Source organism: Heptranchias perlo, chromosome 10, assembly GCF_035084215.1.
Source record: "Heptranchias perlo isolate sHepPer1 chromosome 10, sHepPer1.hap1, whole genome shotgun sequence".
NCBI classification, from domain to species: Eukaryota; Metazoa; Chordata; class Chondrichthyes; order Hexanchiformes; family Hexanchidae; genus Heptranchias; species Heptranchias perlo.
The window spans coordinates 73,771,526-73,791,681 of record NC_090334.1 but is presented as its reverse complement, the minus strand read 5'-3'; the positions used below and the strand labels follow the sequence as shown (position 1 = coordinate 73,791,681).

Sequence of the window (20,156 nt, the reverse complement as noted above, 5' to 3'; positions counted from 1 at the left end):
TCCTCATGTCGTCTTTGGTTCTTTTGCCAATCACCATAAATTTGTGTCCTCTTGTTCTTTACCCTTCTGCCTATGGGAACAGTTTATCTACTCTGTCTAGACCCCTCATGATATATCTTTCTTGCCTGAATGTGTTGACTCCTTACTCAGGAATGGTTCCTTGAGCACTTTGTTGCCCTCGGTTACCACTTTAAGGCTGCAACATCATTCAGTGTACTTGACATAAATCTAGCAAATGTTAATTATAACTGGCTCTGTACAAACCAAAAGCATTGGAGGGAGCAATTAGTTAGCCCCTTGCTTCTTAAAGGTTCTGCCAAAGCAACCTATTCGTAACATTTCTAAGTGTTAATTTAATCAGCTCTTTTCTGGCAGATTCAGCCAGACATGTCGCTATGTTTGCTAACTGGTTTTGTTGATGGGGCTAAAAGGATCGTACGTTCTAAGGCACCTAAGACAGTTCACAGCAGACTCTTCCTCTGGCATTATGGTGTCTTTCTACAGACAGCGTTTTTTGCAGATTTTTCCCCCTTTCTCATCTTGAAAGGATTAACTCTTGCAGGGACATGGTTCCATGAACACCTTCTGGTATCTTGCCTAAGTGACCGTTCTCCATGTGTAAGCTTAGATAGTGAGCATGGGCAGGTGATTTGCTTATGGGAAACATCACAGCCAACCTTAATTCTTCCCTTCCTGGACCCCAAGTTAGCTGATACTGTTAACGGTCTCCCCTCCCCATCAAATCTGCTGTCATTGCCCCCCCTTCAAAAAAAAAACCCCACCCTTGACCCCTCTTTCCTTGCAAACTACCACCCCATCTCCAACCTTCCTTTCCTCTCAAGTCCTTGAACGTGTTGTTGCCTCCCAAATCCATGCCCGTCTTCCCCACAACTCGATGGTTGAATCCCTTCAATGAGATTTCTGCTCCTGCCACGGTACTGAAGCAGCCCTTCTCAAAGTCACAAATGACATCCTCTTTGACTGTGGTAAACTATTCCTCCTCATCCTTTTCGACCTGTCTGCAGCCTTTGACGCAGTTGACCACGCCATCCTCCTCCAACGCCTATCCTCTGTCGTCTAGAGTGGGTGGGATTGCTCTCACCTGGTTCAAATCTTATCAAGCCAGCTGTAGCCAGAGAATCACGTGCAATGGTTTCTGTTCCTGTTCCCGTTCCCGCTCCAGCACCGTTACTTCTGGAGTCCCCCAAAGATCTATCCTTGGCCCCTCCTATTTCTCATCTACATACTACCCCTCTGCGACATCATCCAAACAGTGTCAGGTTCCATATGTATGCTGACGACACCCAGCTCTACCTCACCACCACCTCCCTCGACCCCTCCACTGTCTGATTTGTCACATTGCCTGTCTGCTATCGAGTACTGGGTGAGCAAAAATTACCTCCTACTAAATATTGGGAAGACCGAAGCCTGTGTCTTTGGTCCCTGCCAAAAACTCTGTCCCCTCGCCACTGACTCCATCCTTGGTCACCTGTTTGTGGTTCGGTGCCAAATTTTGTTTGATAATGCTCCTGTGAAGTGCCTTGGGATGTTTTACTATGTTAAAGTACTCTATAAATGCAAGTTGTTGTTCTCAAGCCTGTATTTTCCAATTGAGGTCATTTGATAGTGATCTGGTAGGAAACCATACTCTAGTTTCAAGCATCAAGGGCAGCAATTTTATTGCACCTTTTTGAACCCCAGCTGAAACTGGCTAACTCAACACAGGCTGGGAACCTTCTACAGTCTGTATGGCTCAATTATGTGCTGGTTTTACTAACTGAGCTGAAGGATTCTACACCACACAGCCATTCCTTCTCTACGTGATGAGCTTTTCTCATCCATTTAGCCAGAAAACTGTAGAAATCACAATGTCCCGATCACACTATCTGAAGAACAGCTTCATTTCCTCTCAGTTTGGAAATACAGGCGAAAGCCCCAGTTATACTTTAAGTAGTTCAGTAATGGATCCATCCTTAAGTTTTGTCACATTAAAAATGTTAAACCACAAAAATATCTTGTAACCAAGCTGCTATGTTTTATACAGCTTAAGACAGGTTAAGTGAGTGGGCAAGAAGGTGGCAGATGGAGTATAATGTGGGGAAATGTGAGGTTATTCACTTTGGTAGGAGGAATAGAAAAATAGAATATTTTTTTAAGTGGTGAGAAACCATTAATCGTTGGTATTCAGAGAGACTTGGGTGTCCTCGTACAAGAAGCGCAAAAAGTTAATATGCAGGTACAGCAGGCAATTAGGAAAGGAAATGGCACATTGCCTTTATTGCAAGGGGATTGAAGTACAAGAGTAAGGAAGTCTTACTATGGTACAGGGCTTTGGTGAGACCTCACCTGGAGTACTGCATACAGTTTTGGCCTCCTTATCTAAGGAAGGATATACTTGCCTTATAGGGGGTGCAGTGAGGGTTTCACTAGATTAATTCCTGGGATGAGAGGGTTGTCCTATGAGAAGTTGAGTAGAATGAGCCTATACTCGAGTTTAAAAGAATGAGAGGTGATCCCATTGAAACACAAGATTGAGTGGGCTTGACAGGGTGGATGCTGAGAGGCTGTTTCCCATGGCTGGAGAGTCGAGAACTAGGTGGTCATGGTGTCAGGATAAGTGATTGACCATTTATGACTGAGATGAGGAGGAATTTCTTCACTGAGGGATGTGAATCTTTGGAATTCTCTACCCCAGAGGGCTGTGGATGCTGAGTCATTGAATATATTCAAGGCTGAGGTGGATAGATTTTTGGACTCGGGGATTCAAGGGATATGGGGAGTGGTGTTGAGGTCGAAGATCTGCCATGATCTGATTGAATGGCAGAGCAGGCTCGAGGGGCCGTATGGCCTACTCAAGCTCCTATTTCTTATGTTCTTATATTTAAATAAAATCTGGAATAAAAAGCCAGTATCGGTAATGGTGGCCATGAAACTACCGGATTGTTGTAAAAACCTATATGGTTCACTAATGTCCTTTTAGGGAAGGAAACCTGCCGTCCTTCCCTGGTCTGGCCTGTATGTGACTCCAGACCCACAGCAATGTGGTTGATTCTTAATCGCCCTCTGAAATGGCCTAGCAAGCCACTGAGTTGTACAATCTTGCTACGCATGGACTGCAGTGGTTCAAGAAGGTGGCTCACCACCACCTTCTCAAGGGCAATTAGGAATGGGCAATAAATGCTGGCCTTGCCAGTGACTCCCACATCCCATGAACGAATAAAAAAAAATATTTATATAGCGCCCTTACTGTTAAAAACACAAGCAGGGATGTTTGGGTGGTGATGGAGTCCCTTGGTTCCCAAGTTGTGGTTCCTGGACCACTGCTGTATTTGTCTGTGGTCTGCAGATCTTGTGTTTTGTGTTGCATTGTTTGGTGCTCCCGGTGTCCAAAGCTTAGTTGGAAGGGATGCTAATGACACTGTTGGATGTTTTGGAGGAGAGGTGAGGGAGGCTGACCAACTGAATTTCCCATTTGGTAGCCTTCCATGGGTGGGGGGGGAAAGAGAGCACACGTGCATACTATAGAGGAACAGGGTGCTGTCAAGTTTGGGTTTAGCAACCTGTGGAAGCATTTACGATTTGTTTGGCTGATTTGATGAGGTCGAATTGCCACTAATGTGGTTCCTGAAGTGGATCCCCACGGGAAGGAGCAGCACAGAAAGTGGGATGTGCATATCAATTATATGTTCTTCTGCTGAGAGCTGATAATGCTGTTTCTTCCAAACTGGTAGTCCACTGTGGGTTTTTCAGAGGTGAATTCTTTCCATTAATAGTACATATCTCGCTTTCCTGTGGCTCTGTGCAGGGTGTGGGAGAGGGGCGTGGCTACCAGTGATGGGGTGAAAGGGTGGGGGGCGGGGGGGAAGCGATGCAAAGGAGGTTAGTCAGGAATGGAGTGTTCTGAGGGGGGGGTGGTTGTAGTGCTGGAGGAGGCTACAGGGAGGGGATATAAGCACAAGAATGAGAATTTTAATTTTGAGGGATCAGGGGCCAATGTAGGTTAGTAGGATGGGTGAGTCACTTTGTGCCAGAGTTTTGGAAGTCCTGAAGTTGACAGAAGGAGGGGGATCGGAGGCCTGCCAGGAAAGCATTGGAATAGTCGAGTCTGTAGCTTTTCAGGTTTTCAGCAGCAGATGAGCTAAGGTAGTGGCAGAGGCAGGCAGTGTTAGGGAGGTGGAAGTAGGCAGTCTTTGCGTCAGAGAGGATATGGGTTGGAAGCTGTGCTCTGGATTGAATAGGACACTGAGTTTGCAAAGTCTGGTTCAGCCTGAGACAGTAGCTGAGAAGGGGGATGGAATCGATGGCAGGAGCTGAAGACAGTGGCTTCAGTTTCCCCATGTTTAACTGGAGGGTATTGTGGCTTATCCAAGACTATACGTCGGACAAGCAGTCTGACCGCACTGAGTGCCAGTGCATAAAGGGATAGTCATCACCTCGGATCAGAGAACTCCCACAATCTGAACCAAATGAGTGCCAATGTAAAACTGCCTAAAAACAGTTTAAAAGTTAGCTGTTACATTGACAGTTAATTCTCAGACTGTCCTTATGAGGTGAGGAACACTGTGGTTGATCTTAAACTTGCAAAAGAATGACCAGAATCCAATCTAAAATTTCCTATTTTAGGAACAAACCCTTCTGCAAAAGGTACAATCTGAAAGAGACAAGTTTTGGGTGGAATTCATCAGAATTGATAGGTTATGGGTTCAGGTGTGATCCTCTATCGTTCTCTTTCTGAAGTTGATTAACCTACTGCCTTTTCTGATTTTTATTCCCAACCCCCCACCTTCTAATGTATTGTACAAGAATGGATGTGATGTGCTGCTTTGTCCTTGAAAGAATGCCGAGACTAGAGGAATTGCCCATTAAGGGACATTGCCTAAATATTCTAAAGAAAAATAACTGAAGATCCTATTAAGCCCTTTGCAGAGACGCGCGCGCGCGCGCGCGCGCGCGCGCGTGCGTGCGTGCGTGTGTGTGTGTGTGTGTCTTTTGGAGTGCACCTTAAATAAGCCATGGTGGGTTGATTTTAAAATCCATTTTAAAACAAAACTCATTTTGTACATTCTTTTGAGCTAGCTTCAAACAAAAATATTTACAATTTGGCAGACTTTTGAGTCATTTGAAAGGATTTCCTCCCAAGTTGCATCTTGTGCTAATTACAGGAAATGTGCTTCCGAGCAGTCTCTTGCAAATCTTCGGACAAACACATTTCCCAAAATCTTGGCACTCTCGTCTGTACCTTGAACTACTTGAGTTGCCAGACCTCTGTTACGTTGCAACACAAAGCCTGGAGTTTGCATCCCTTTTGTCATTTATAGTAATGGTACATTTCTAGAGTTGAAATGACCAATCACTTGTAAGTGTTCTCGTTTTCATATTGAAACCTTTTTGTTTTCCTTTCTGGCTGCTGGCTCTCTCTCTCTCCTACCTCGCTGCTTTCTTTTGTGCTTGCTCTTTCTCGGCCTCTCTCTTTGCTTGCCCTTTCTTGCTCCTCTCCTAAACCCTGATCAAAAAATTCCAAAATCTGTAACATCGAGTTCTTTTTAATTATACTCTTAATGACATCAGATTATGTTTGACTTCCTCTAAAGTAAAAAAAGATCTTCGTTTCCATAATAACTAGCTAATGGCTGCCAATTTAAAAGTTAGCTGCACAGAATCCAAAAGAAAAGCCATCTCCACTGGACCCACATGTTATGAACTGGTGCCATTAGCATTAGATCTCGGCATAAAAGCAGCTCCAGTGAGTTTGGGTGTAGTTGCCAACTGAGAGAACTTAGAAGCTGAACTGTTTTGCACAGCATTTTATCAGGTTAAAATATGGAAATGGGCGCAACAATCTGATTGGTGTCAGACACTGGTCACCATGTTATGACTTGGATAGCCAGATGGTGAAGGATAGAATACTAGAGTCTAGTCTTCAGTTGCTTCCAAGCCTTTATTCGGAGATCGACATTACACCCACACCACACCCTAGATCAGTGCTCTTATAAATGGATACAAGAGAGTTCCCACTTGATACGCACCACCTGAATGCAATTAACACTAATTGATATAAATCACATGGATACAATTAACACACCACCAGTTCCATCATTGCTGAACTGTAACTTCCAACTTGAGAACGCATTGTGGGAGTAACTTATGCAGAGATGCCATCTGCTGCAGTGCAAACATTCCTTGGTGCCCAGCAGGGAGTTCAGAGCAGGTTATTCTAGGTTGTATCTAAAACTCCCACTGAGGTGTTAGTGCCCATTTTTAAAAGCAAGTTCAATTTGTTAACAAGCACTCTAGAATTTGCTAAATTGCTTCTATACTTTTAAATGGAGGAGGGAAAAAAAACACATTAACCTTTTGAAAGCTGCAGCAAATCTATTCACAGCTTTGCTGATGGTCTGAAAATTCTTGCATCTGTTTGAGTTAGGAATGAAGGGGGGGAGGGAGTGAAGCTTGTTGGAGAAATAGCTCCTTATTTGGAATTATGGTCAACTGAGTAAGGACCAAATTCAAGCTGACTTTCATTGGGAGTAATTTTAAACCTGTTAAGTCAGTGAGCTGGCTCTGGGAGCATGACGGTCACTTGGAGACTCAGTGTCCATCGAAGGGTCAACAAAAAGAGGTGCTTGTTTTCCATACCTGACCACCTCTCTCGACTCACTGCCAGCGATTAATGTTGGTGTGCCATTGAATTTATATTGTGCTCCTGCTACTGTTGGCACACGAACAGTAGGAAACTGGGTGATCTCAGACCTAAGGTTGCTTGGAAGTCATATTCTGCAAATGTCATACTTCAAATGGAGATGTTGATGTTCTGTTAATATTCAGTGTTATGGACTCTGCTGGTATACAGTCCATGACTACCTGTTTTTAGGCTGCAATAGCAAGTAGAAATCCCCTGAAATGAGGATTCAGATGCTGGTTTTGGAGTGGGAGGGGAGAATGGATAGTCTATCTCCTTTTCCTACCAGTTGTATCCAAGATTAACAAATAGACTAGATAAAAGCACAAAGGGAACCATGAAAAAATTAAAATGCTGAGAAAGGAAAACATGAAAATATAAGACTGGTAGTGCAGATAGCCACAGGAAAATCTTGTTTTTTCTTGCAATTGCAGTGTCTGGACTGTGATCATGGCAATTTGACAAGTGGCCCTGAAAAATAACCCTTCTCTCTGATTGCACAGCTCATCAGAAATTTCTGTTGCTATTAACTTTTTTTTATTTTGTAATTCAATTAAGATAGAGATTGAGCCATGAAATGAGTTTCTTTTGGTTTTCTGAGGGTACAATGTCATTTATCAATGGATCTTTTACACTGCCAAAATACCTGCAATCTTTTAAAATTGTTCCAAGGTTAACATTTCTAAAAATACATTGTTTTGAAGTTTCCCTGCAGAAAGGACAGCATACTGTTGACTTTGGAGCTGTGTTGACACAAGCTTGGCCAGAAACAGTTGACCCCCTTGACATCATCTTTTTTTATTGGTGTTTGATAGCAAAAAGTAACTGAGATGACTTTGAATCTGCCTTTTATGATTTTGGTCGCTTTCTCAACTCACCTTCTCAATTATAACATTATGCTTTATCTAGGTTTGAGCATTCATAAGATAGGTATAAATGAGAAGACATTTAGCCAACCCTGCTAGAAAAACCTATAGATCCATTTCCCCCCCCCAAAAAAAAATGTAAGCTTCCAACTGCTTGAATTATTCCAGGAATTTTGTCCCCAGCAATGGGGGTCATCCCACCTGTTAATCATGTCAGTCCTAAATTTGCCTTTCACCAGTTTGAGCCCATGGTTTAACTTCGAGTAGAGTTCCAAATTTAACTTATCCAAAATATCTTGTGTACTAGTCTTATTTTTCCAGTCTTTAGTCATAATGCAGTCATCTGATGCTGAGAATCCATCTCATGGTTTTTTTTATTGCCTCCAGGGCTTGAATGAATCCCTTGTGTCCAGTGACCATAATTATGCTCGCTGTACAGTTTCATGAAGCTTGCTCCTTTATATTGCAAGCTGGACTAATGAATCAGGGCAGGATTGGCCATACGGCCCCTCGAGTCTGCTCTGCCATTCAATAAGGTCATGGCTGATCTTCTACCTCAACCCACTTTCTCTCCCTATCCCCATATCCCTTGATGCCTTTAGTGTCCAAAAATCTATCAATCTCGGTTTTGAGTATACTGAGCATCCACAACCCTCTGGGGTAGAGAATTCCAAAGATTCACAACCCTCTGAGTAAAGAAATTTCTCATGTCAATACTAAATGGCTGACCTCTTAAGACTATGACCCCTGGTTCTAGACTCTCCAGCCAGGGGAAACAGCCTGTCAGCATCTACCCTATCAAGCCCTCTAAGAATTTTATATGTTTCAATGAGATCGCCTCTTTGGAGTTTAGAAGAATAGGCCCATACTACACTATCTCTCCTCATAGGACAACCCTCTCATCCCAGGAATCAATCTAGTGAACCTTCGTTGCATCCCCCTCTAAGGCAAGTATATCCTTAGGTGAGCAAACCAAAACTGTACACAGTACTCCAGTTGTGGTCTCGCCAGAGCCCTATATAATTGCAGCAAGACCTCCTTACTCTTATACTCCAACCCCCTTGCAACAAAGGCTAACATACTACTTGCCTTCCTAATTGCTTGCTGTACCTGCATGTTAACTTTTTGTGATTTGTGTACAAGGACACCCAAATCCCTCTGACTACCAACACTACTTAGTGTGTCATCTTTTGGAAAATATTCTGCTTTTCTATTCTTCCTACCAAAGTGGATAATTTCACATTTCCCCACATTATACTCCACCTGGCACCTTCTCGCCCACTCACTTAACCTGTCTGTATCCCTTTGCGTCCTCCTCACAGCTTACTTTCCCACCTAGCTTTGTATCATCTGCAAACTTGGATACACTACACTCGGTCCCCTCATCTAAGTCATTAATATAGAACGTAAACAGCTGATGCCCAAGCACTGATCCTTGCGGCACCCCAATAGTTATTCCTTTCTTTTCTGTCTGTTAATCAATCCACGCTAATATATTACCCCCAATCCCATGAGCCCTAATGACTGTGTCCCAATTGTTTTATATCGGCACCTGGGAGTCCTGGTGGATGCCAATATTAGCCTGGCACACTACGGCACGACCATCCTAAGAAGGGGCAAAGTTGGTCTTTCTCATTTGTCTTCAATTCCTATCCCTTGGAGCTGATATTACATAGTTTAGAGCATAAACAGGCCATTCAGCCCAACAGGCCTAATGCCGGTGTTAAAGTTCCACACGATCCTCCTCCCTCCCTACTTCATCTCACCCTATCAGCAGACATACTAGAAGATTGTATCCTGTCTTCTTTGTGTCTGATGGTTGCAAACTCTCTTGACAGATGCTGACGGAGCTCCACTGAGGAGTACTATAATTGAAGACTGTGTTTTTGAAAAACAGAAAATTATCAGACATTAGAGGAGAAAGTGTCTGTTCGCAATCAGTGATGGTACTTGCCAGCGAACATAACTTTAAGTGGTTGACACTAATATACACTGCAAACTATTTGATTTAATGTGCTGTTTGCCAGTTTCAGGAAACAATTTATACTGGTCACTTGGTGCTACTGTTCCCCATTTATCTCATCTGATTCCACTCTTGTAAGACAGAATTTGGAATTATGGAGACCTGTTTTTTGGACATGCATGCAGAGTAAAGACATCTGGTCTCCGGCTCAATATTTGGCACCTTTTAAAGCTATTTGCGTCAATAACTGGCTCTGGGCCGGAAGCAAACTGGTTTATCTAGTGGTTGTTTACAAAACCTGTGAAGAATGGGTTTCTTCTTCTGAGGTAACAATGGTCAGGTCCTTCATAGCAAAGCAAATGGTGGGAGAAGTTGTGCAATTGCCATTGGCTCCACTCTTTCAAGGTAAAATTCCCATGAAATGATTTCCATCAGTTCTTGTTTCAAAGTGACTTCAACGTGTAGAATAAAAGCTGCACTGTTTCTACATCATGTGCAGCGTGTTTTGGCAATACACATGGAGAAATAAGGGAGTTGATTATTTATATTTCATATACTTGTTATGCAATGAAAGTGACTAAGACAGGTGTGGTATTAGTTCTTAATGAGACACAAAGAATCTCAGAAGTGCACTATAACAGCATTTGGACCATACAACAGTACTGTTTTTTACCACTTTGCTATTCCAGAAGTCAGTGTGCACACACACTAGACCTTCAAATGGCAAAATTATGCTCAGGGAAATAAGTTTTATCGGGAGGAGAGAGAACATTTGGAATATTTTATGTCACAATGACTTTGAAGCTGCTCTGGCATTTTCTCAGAGCAAACAGTCTTGTTTGTGGGATGTGTACATTTTGCATTTAACAAAAAGCAAAGCACAAGGCTAGTTGGCTTTGCATATGTCACATTGTTTTGTCTCCAACCTATTAGCTTCAGTGCCACCCTTTCTCAAGAGAGGGAATGTCAGGAATATTAGAGTATTTTGGGATTAGAGTAGACAGGGCTTGATGGCCGGCGTGGACACGATGGGCCGAAGGGCCTCTATCCGTGCTGTATAACTCTATGACTCTATTGATTGAAGCATACCTGTTTAAATAGTACTGCTTGTGTAAAAAATGTCCCTGCCATACTAGGATAGCGAGCATATCAAGCAGACAACACTGAGGGTGGAGTATATTAAGTGTAAAGTACTTCTGACCACTTATGGCACGTCAAAACATTGTGTAAGGTAACATATTTTCATATTGCTCTCCACTCATGTTCTGATTGTGTACGGTCATGTGTTGGAGAAATCCAGAAAAATCATCAACTTTGGGAAAAGTCTGTACTAGAGGAGTATGTGGATTGCTATCCATATTAGCCCAAATGTTAGTTTGAGTATCTTGGTGAACTTGCTCCCTTATGTCCCCAAATCCTACACCATTTGATGATCTAGACATGATGGGAGATCTCCATGGAAGGAAAATCAATGAAAGGTTCCCACAAGGTTGGAAATCTGTTGAACAGTTATGTGATCATATAACACATCCAAATCTATAACCATGCAAGGATTTCTTCCTAAAATGTGCATTATTTTTAAATTGGGGCTATTTTATGGGTAAAACTATATTGTATATATATTTTGGATCTTATAAGACACAGAATCATAGAAAGACACTGCAAGAAAGGAGGCCGTTCAGCCCATCGTGTCCTTGCTGGCCGAGAAAAAGCTATCCAGCTTAATTCCACTTTCCAGCACTTGGTCCGTAGCCCTGTAAGTTACGGCACTTCAAGTGCATATCCAAGTACTTTTTAAATGGGTTAAGGGTTTCTGCCTCTACCACCCTTTCAGGCAGTGCGTTCCAGACCCCCACCACCCTCTAGGTGAAAAAATTTCTCCTCCGCTCCCCTCTAATCCTTCTACCAATTACTTTAAATCTATGCCCCTGGTCACTTTCCCCTCTGCTAAGGGAAATAGGCCCTCCCTATCCACTCTATCTAGTCCCGTCATGTGTGGTAGATAACACTTCCATATTCCTTACTGATTTGCTGAGGGGCATGGACAGCACTCTTTTGCTCATTGTTGGGCCGCTTAAGTGTTTCTTTGAAGTGAATGAAGCGTTCTTAGATTTTGTTTGAATCTAGTTCAGTGGTGACTTCAATTTCCAGGTCATGAGTTACAAGTATTTTGTTTGCTGAGTCTCAACCTTACAAATATTGCTCAGACTTCAGTTGCATGTATTTGTTCCACAACATCCACATAAACTCTAAATTCACTTTTACCAAACTGGAGTTAGGTTTGCTTAGGTCATCTTATAAATGAGCCGAATTAATCCATAACAGTGTTTTTCTGTTATTGTTTTAAATTGGGAGAAGAGAATGACTTGGCATAATTGGAATTGCTTCAATTCTGGACATTCAGATGTGTAATAAAGCGGTTAAACAGATGACCTTGAAATAATTGTTAATTCTTGCTCTGTAGGATTTTGTGCCATTGTACCAAGACTTTGAAAATTTCTACACCCGAAACCTGTACATGAGAATTCGAGACAGCTGGAACCGACCCATCTGCAGTGTCCCTGGGGCAAAGTTTGATGTCATGGAGAGGGTCTCCTATGATTACAACTGGTCATTCAAGTGAGTCACCCTACCCACACTTAATTTATATGCTAATTTTGTTCAGGGTTAATGAGACCATTCATCTGTTTGTTAACTGAAGTTTGTGTTGTTGAACTTGTGTTTAATTTTCGTCATGAAGCATGTATGTGTATTTAAGAGGGGTGCGATATGCCATTTCAATTCCCAAGTGTTTAAACTCAAACTGAGGCTCAAACAAGAACAAAAACATCAAAACAAAAATTGACATTTTTTTAATACCCTTTAAGCCATTTAAATAAAAGTTGAGATAATTGTACTTTGGGGTGAAGATTTTTATGTGGCTGAGGAGACTGATTTCACTGGGGTAAGGGAGATTTTTCTTTGCTTATAAATGTAATCATGTAAATAACTGAGAAAAGGCAAGGTTTTGTTTTGGTGGGGGGTGTTGGTGGGAGAATAAACCAAGTTCTTGCATTTGAGCAAAATATGGAAAATCCATTGTGGGAAGTAGAACAAAACCTGCACCTATGTACCGCCCTTAGCATAGAAACACATCCCAAGGCACTTCACAGAAGTAAGGGGAAAGTCTTAAAGGAAGAGGGAGAGTTGGAGGTAGAGGGGTTTAGGGAGGGAAATCCAGAGCTTGGGGCCTAGACAGCTTAAGATATGGCTACCAATGGTGGGGCAAAGTGAGGGGATTGCACAAGAGGCCAGAATCAGAAATAGTGTACTGGATGCAGTTTGTAGCTCTGGATGAGGTTAGAGATTGGGAGGAGCTGAGGCTATGCAGGGATTTAAACACATGGGTGAGAATTTCAAATTTGATCAAGTGCCAATGTAGGTCAGCAAGGATAGGGGATGATGGGTGAGTGGGACGTGGTGTGGGATAGAGTACATGCAGCAGAATTTTGGAGTTGATGTTTACAGAGGGTGGAGGATGGGAGGTCAGCCAGAAGAGCATTGGAATAAAGAAAGAAAGAAAGAACTTGCATTTATAAAGTACATTTCACATCCTCAAGATGTCTCAAAGCGTTCTAAATTACTTTGGAAGTGTAGTCACTGCTGTTTTGTAGGCAAACATGGCAGCCAATTTGCACATAACAAGGTACCATAAAAAGCAATGAGATGAATGACCAGTTAATCTGTTTTGGTTAAGGAATAAATATTGGCCAGGAGAACACTCCAGCTGCTCTTTGAATAGTGCCACAGCATGTTTTATGTCCAGCTGAGGGCAAACAGGGCCTCTGTTTCATACAAAAGACTGCACCTCCAATAGCGCTCCCTCAGTACTGCACTAAAATGTCAGCCTTGGTTGAATTGAATTCCAGGCTGAACCCACAATTTTCTAACTGCTCCAAGGCTGATGTTTCTAATTGCCAAGCCTGGAGGTGACGAAGGCATGGATGAGGGTTTCAGCGGGAGTTAGGGTGAAGTACTGGTGGAGCATTTTACAGAGGTGGAAGTAGGACATCTTTGTGAATATGCTCAGCATATTCAGATGCTCAGCTCAGGGTTGAATAGGTCATTGATGCAAACATCCTGGTTTGGCCCAGGATAGTGGCTGGGAAGGGATGGAGTTGGCAGCAAGGGTATGGAGTTTTTATAGCTTCAGTCTGTCTAGTGTTTGTGAAGGAAATTGCAGCTCATCCAAACAAAAAATAGGTGCATTTGTAATATAAATGGAAATAAGCAGTTTTGGAGAGGGGTGTGGAAGAGAGAAGTTATTTTTATCTTAAGCATAATTTGTGACGTGATATTTAAATAGTATTACAAACAAGTCTGAGGTCTGTATCTTTTAGTGTCAGTAAGATATGTAATATTTGAAATGTTGAGTCAGGCATATTGGTTTTATTCAGATGGGCAAACATGGTGTAAACATGAGAAACTGCATGCCAGCTCCCAGACTACCCTTAAGCAATGTTACAGGAGATGGAACCATTGAAAAGATACAGCACATAAGGGGGCCATTCGGCCCATCGTGTCCGCGCCGGCTTGAAGAACAACCAGGTGCCTGTTCTAATCCCACCTTCCAGTTCCCGGTCCGTAGCCCTGCAGCTTACAGCACTTTAGTTGCAGGTCCAGGTACTATTTAAAAGAGTTGAGGGTCCCTGCCTCTACCACCAATTCGGGCAGCGAATTCCATACACCCACCACCCTCTGGGTAAAAAAGCTTTTCCTTATGTCCCCTCTAATCTTTCCGCCAATCAGCTTAAATCTATATCGTCTAGTTCTTGAATTCTCTGCTAGGGGAAACAGGTACTTGCTGTCTACTCTATCTAGGCCCCTCATAATTTTGTACACCTCAATCAAGTCTCCCCTCAGCCTCCTCTGCTCCAAGGAAAACAACCCCAGCCTATCCAGTTTCTCCTCATAGCTGCAATTTTCAAGCCCTGGCAACATTCTTGTAAATCTTCTCTGCACGGCCTCCAGAGCAATTATGTTCTTCCTGTAATGCGGTGACCAGAAATGTGCACAATACTCCAGCTGTGGCCATTCCATCATTACATCCCCACTTTTGTATTCTATACCTCGGCTAATAACGGAGAGCATTCCGTATGCCTTCTTCACAACTTTACCTACCTGTACTGCCACCTTCAGGGACCTGTGCACATGCACTCCAAGGTCTCTCACTTCCTCTACCCCTCAATATATTCCCGTTTACTGCGTATTCCCTTTTACTGTTTGCCCTTCCTAAGTGCATTACCTCTCGCGTCTCCGGGTTGAACTCCATTTGCCACTTTTCCGCCCACTCCACCAACGCGTTGATATCTTCTTAGTGAAGAGGATAGCTGTAGACTCCATTAACTACATGGCCAATTTTTGTGTCGTCTGCAAATTTGCCACTCATGCCCCCTACATTCAAGTCCAAATCATTAATATATACCACAAACAGCAAGGGACTCAAAAGTGAGCCCTGTGGCACGCCACTGGAAACTGATTTCCATTCGCAAAGACATCCAATGACTTTTACCCTTTTTGTTTCCTGTTACTGAGCCAATTTTGGATCTAATTCGCCAGATTTCCCTGTATCCCATGGGCTTTTACCTTTCTGACCAGTCTGCCATGTGGGACCTTGTCAAATGCCTTAATAAAATCCATGTAGACAACATCCACTACACTACCCTAATCAATCCTCCTTGTCACTGCCTCAAAGAATTCAATCAGATTTGTAAGGCATGACCTTCCCTGAACAAATTCATGCTGACTATCCCTGATTAAACCATGCCTTTCCAAGTGGCAGTTTATCCTATCTCAGTATTGATTCTAATAATTTGCCCATCACAGAGGTAAGACTGACCGGCCTATAATTGTGCAGCTTTTCCCTCGTCCCTTTTTAAACAATGGTACTACGTATGGATCTAGTATATATAAAATAAATCAAGGGGTACTGGCGATGAGACTTGAAGTGTTTTTTTGCTCATCCTTATGTTACTCAAATTGAAAATCAAATGTAGGAAAAATGTTGGACCTGACTCGAGAACTGTGTGTCTGGTATTGTACAGTGAATGGGATCAGCACAACCATTTGCAAATCTCCTTTGGTTTGATCTCACTGGGAGAATGGCAAGATGTGAACTGCATGGTACCTCTGCTGGTAGACTTGACTACATCAGAACATAAGAAATAGGAGCAGGAATAGGTCATATGGCTTCTTGAGCCTGCTCCGCCATTTAACAAGAACATGTCTGATCTTCGACCTCAACTCCACTTTCCCGCCCCTAATCCTTTGATTCCAAAAATCTATCAATCTCAGTCTTGAATATACTCAACGACTGAGCATCCACGCCCTTCTGGGGTAGAGAATTCATAAGAACATAAGAAATATGAGGAGGAGTAGGCCCTATGGCCCCTCGGGGCATCAAGAGATAGCCGAATGAAATGCTGACATTTTCTGATTGTTTTCATAACAGCTTGCCACAATGAATCAAAGTGGTATTTTAGTGTATTTTTCATCAAGAAATGTTACAGAAGAGAGGAGGTATTGAATATGTGCTCATATAGTTTCATTTAAATTTGGACAGGCATTTTTTTGGTTTTAAAATTATAGTTTAAAATTGAGTTTAGTAAGCTCCTTGTAGTTTATGTATCTTTTAGGCGCTGTTATCTGCAAATAATGCGCACACCTTTTTAATACCGGCCACAAACGTGCTAGAACCAATTAATCAGACAATTAGGAGATGGGGGCAATGAGCTGGTGTTGCTTTGAGTGGTCAAATCACTTTGCTTTTCAGCTCATCAATGCTGTGAAGTAACTCCTAGCCATGAAGAGGAATGGAATTCTCTATCCCATGAACAGCTGTGGTTGCAGATGATCCTGGGATTCTGTAAACTCTGCACAGTCTTGGAGTTGAACTTAGGACCATATAAAGCCATGCATTTACCCAGTGAGACATGAGGGGGAGGAGATAACGAGTTGGCTGTTTAATGTAGATCTCTTGATCATGTTCCATCGTCTGTACATGTACTGGGCAAAATTAATGGGACCTGTTGCAATATATTCAGTCATGATGTGGAGATGCCGGTGATGGACTGGGGTTGACAATTGTAAACAATTTTACAACACCAAGTTATAGTCCAGCAATTTTATTTTAAATTCACAAGCTTTCGGAGGCTACCTCCTTCCTCAGGTGAACATCGTTCACCTGAGGAAGGAGGTAGCCTCCGAAAGCTTGTGAATTTAAAATAAAATTGCTGGACTATAACTTGGTGTTGTAAAATTGTTTACAATATATTCAGTAACATTGAATCATTAAAGAAAGATCAAACTTGCATTTATGTAACACCTTTAATTGTGTTTGACTGTACCGTTTAAGGCGCATTTGAGGAACAGAGATCATAATATCATTAGGTTTAGAATCGTTATGGAAAAGGGCAAGGAACAATCAAAATTGAAAATACAGGAGGATTGTGAGGAGGGCAAATTTCAATGAATTAAAAAGGGACTTTGCCCAGGTGGATTGGAATCAAAAATTGGCAGGCAAAATAGCAATTGAACAATGGGGGGCCTTCAAGGAGAAGTTGGTTTGGGTGTAGAGTAGACACATTCCTACGAGGGGGAAAGGAAGGGCATTCAAAGCCAGAGCTCCCTCTTTAAAGATAAAGATTAAAATGAAACAGAAAACAGAGGCTTATGACTAATGTAAGGTTCATAATACAGTAGAGAACCAGGCTGAATACAAAGTACAGAGGAGATCTAAAAAAGAGAATAAGAGGGGCAAAGAGAGTGTATGAGACTAGATTAGCGGCTAACATAAAAGGGAACCCAAAAGTATTATAAACATATAAATAGTAAAAAGGTAGTCAAAGGAAGGGTGGGACCGATTTAGGGGCAAAAAAGATGATCTTTTTGTGGAGGCAGAGGGCATAGCTGAGGCACTAAATGAATACTTTGCACCTCTCCTGACTAAAGAGGATGCTGCCATTGGAGCAGTAAAGGAGGAGGTAGTAGAGATATTGGATAGGCTAAAAATAGATAAAGAGATACTTTAAAGATTGGCAGTACTCAAAGTAGATAAGTCACCCAGTCCAGATGGGTTGCATCCTAGGTTACTGAGGGAAGTAAGGATGGAAATTGCGGAGGCTCTGGCCACAATCTTCCAATCCTCCTTAGATATGGGATCGGTGCCAGAGGACTGGAGGGTGGTAAATGGCACACCCCTGTTCAGAAAAGGGGCGAGGGATAAACCCAGCAATTACAGGCCAGTCAGCCTAATGGTGGTGGGGAAACTTTGAGACAATAATCAGGGACAAAATTAATTGGCACTTTGAAAAGTATGGGCTAATAACTGAAAGTCAGCATATTTTTGTTTAATTCATGATATGCGGGTGTTGCTGGCAAGAGGAAAATCGTGTTTGACTAACTTGAACGAATTCTTTGAAGTAACTGAGAGGGTTGATGAGGATAATGCGGTTGATATGTACATGGACTTTCAAAAGGCATTTGACAAAGTACCACATAATAGAATTGTTAGCAGAATTAAAGCCCATGTGATCAGAGACAGTGGCAGCATAGATACAAAATTGGCTAAAGGACAGAAAACAGTAGTGAGTGGTTGTTTTTCAGACTGGAGGGAAGTATACAGTGGTGTTCCCCAGGGGTCAGTATTAGGATCACTTTTTTTTTCTATTAATGACCTGAACTTGGGTATAGAGGGTATAATTTCAAAGTTTGCAGATGACATGAAACTTAGAAATGTAATAAACAACATTGAAGATAGTAACAGACTTCAGGAGGACATACAGACTGGTGAAATGAGCAGACGCATGGCAGATGAAATTTAACAAGTGTGAAGTGATACATTTTGGTAGAAAGAATGAGGAGAGGCAATATAAACTAAACTCGCCAAGGCTTCTTCGACAGCACCTCCCAAACCCGTGACCTCTACCACCTAGAAGGACAAGAGCAGCAGGCATATGGGAACACCACCACCTGCAAGTTCCCCTCCAAGTCACACACGATCCCGACTTGGAAATATATCGCCGTTCCTTCATCGTCGCTGGGTCAAAATCCTGGAACTCCCTTCCTAACAGCACTGTGGGAGAACCTTCATCGCACGGACTGCAGTGGTTCAAGAAGGCAGCTCGCCACCAGCTTCTTGAGGGCAATTAGGGATGGGCAATAAATGCTGGCCTCGCCAGTGACTCCCACATCCCATGAACGAATTTTTTAAAAAGTTACAATTTTAAAGGGGGTGCAGGAACAGAGACCTGGGGGTGCACATACACAAATCTTTGAAGTTGGCAGGACAAGTTGAGAAGGCTTTTTTTTAAAAAAAAAAGCATATGGGATCTTGGGCTTTATTAATGGAGGCACTAGAGAACAAAAGGAAGGAACTTTCTAAAACACTGGTAGGCCTCAGCTGGTGAATTGTGGCCAATTCTGGACACCATGCTTTAGGAAGGATGTCAAAGTCTTAGGGTGCTGCAGAGATTTACTAGACTGGTACCAGAGATGAGGGACTTCAGTTATGTTGAGAAGCTGGGGTTGTTCTCAGAGCAGAGGTGGTGAAGGGGAGATTTGATAGAGGTGTTCAAAATGGTCACTAACCAGAGGACATGGATTTAAGGTGATTGGCAAAAGAGACAGACGACATGAGGAAACATTTTTTTTACACAGTGAGTTGTAATGATCTGGAGTGCACTGCCTGAAAGAGTGGTGGATGCAGATTCAATAGTCTTTCAAAAGGGAATTGGATAAATACTTGAAGGGAAAAAATTACAGGGCTATGGGGAAAGAGCAGGGGAATGGCACTAATTGGTTAGCTCTTTCAAAGAGCCGGCACGGGTACCATTGGCTGAATGGCAGCCTCCTGTGCTGTACTTAGTGATAACAGCTATTTTTGACCTATATGGAGTTGAAATTAAAAGCAGCCTATCATTCATACAGTAGCCAGTATATTTCAAGTGTTTAAGAGCAGTGATGTGATGGAAGTACTATTGTTTTGGGTCAAAACAGACCTTTGAATTTTATCCTCACTAACATCTTTCAAGATGGCCAGCAGTTTTGCTAGAGAGAAGTTGGCAGTATATGTAACCTAACTGAATTGTGTGTTTTGTAGAAATTTCAAATATGCAACTGTACATAATATTTCTTTCTCAAGATCAATGTGCACAATTAGGCTAGTGTTCCAGAGTGTTTTGTCACTTAGGTGGAATTATAATCACAGGGTATCATCACTGACACCACCTGGAACAGAACATTCAGGTTGGAGCTCTTAGTTCGGCAGAAATGCAAAGTGACTAATCCCTGGGATGATCTAATTGATGCGTTTAAAATGCTAAGGGGATTTGATAGGGTGGATACAGAGAAATTATATCCTTTTGTTGGGAAGTCCAGAGCAAAGGGGAATAATCTCATAATTAGAGCTAGGCCATTTAGGAGGGAAATCAAGAAGCACTTTTTCACAAGGGTAGTAGAAATCTGGAACTCATTCCCCAAAAGGCTGTGGATGTTGGGTCAGTTAAAATTTTCAAAACTGAGATTGGTAGGTTTTTGTTAGGTAAAGGTATCGGGGAATATGGAGTCGGGGTGGATTAGTCATAGTCTAATTGAATGGCGGAACAGGCTC

General features: G+C 42.3%; 1 protein-coding gene across 2 annotated transcripts in view; it reads left to right on the top strand.

Annotated features, from left to right (window-relative positions):
* LOC137326698 (serine palmitoyltransferase 2-like) overlaps nucleotides 1-20,156 on the top strand; it is a 135,704-nt gene that overhangs the window by 37,118 nt on the left and 78,430 nt on the right. For both annotated transcript variants that reach the window (XM_067992026.1, XM_067992025.1), the window contains exon 3: nucleotides 11,973-12,127. In XM_067992026.1, coding sequence (XP_067848127.1) covers nucleotides 11,973-12,127 — 155 coding nt within the window. The remainder of the gene's footprint in view (nucleotides 1-11,972; nucleotides 12,128-20,156) is intronic.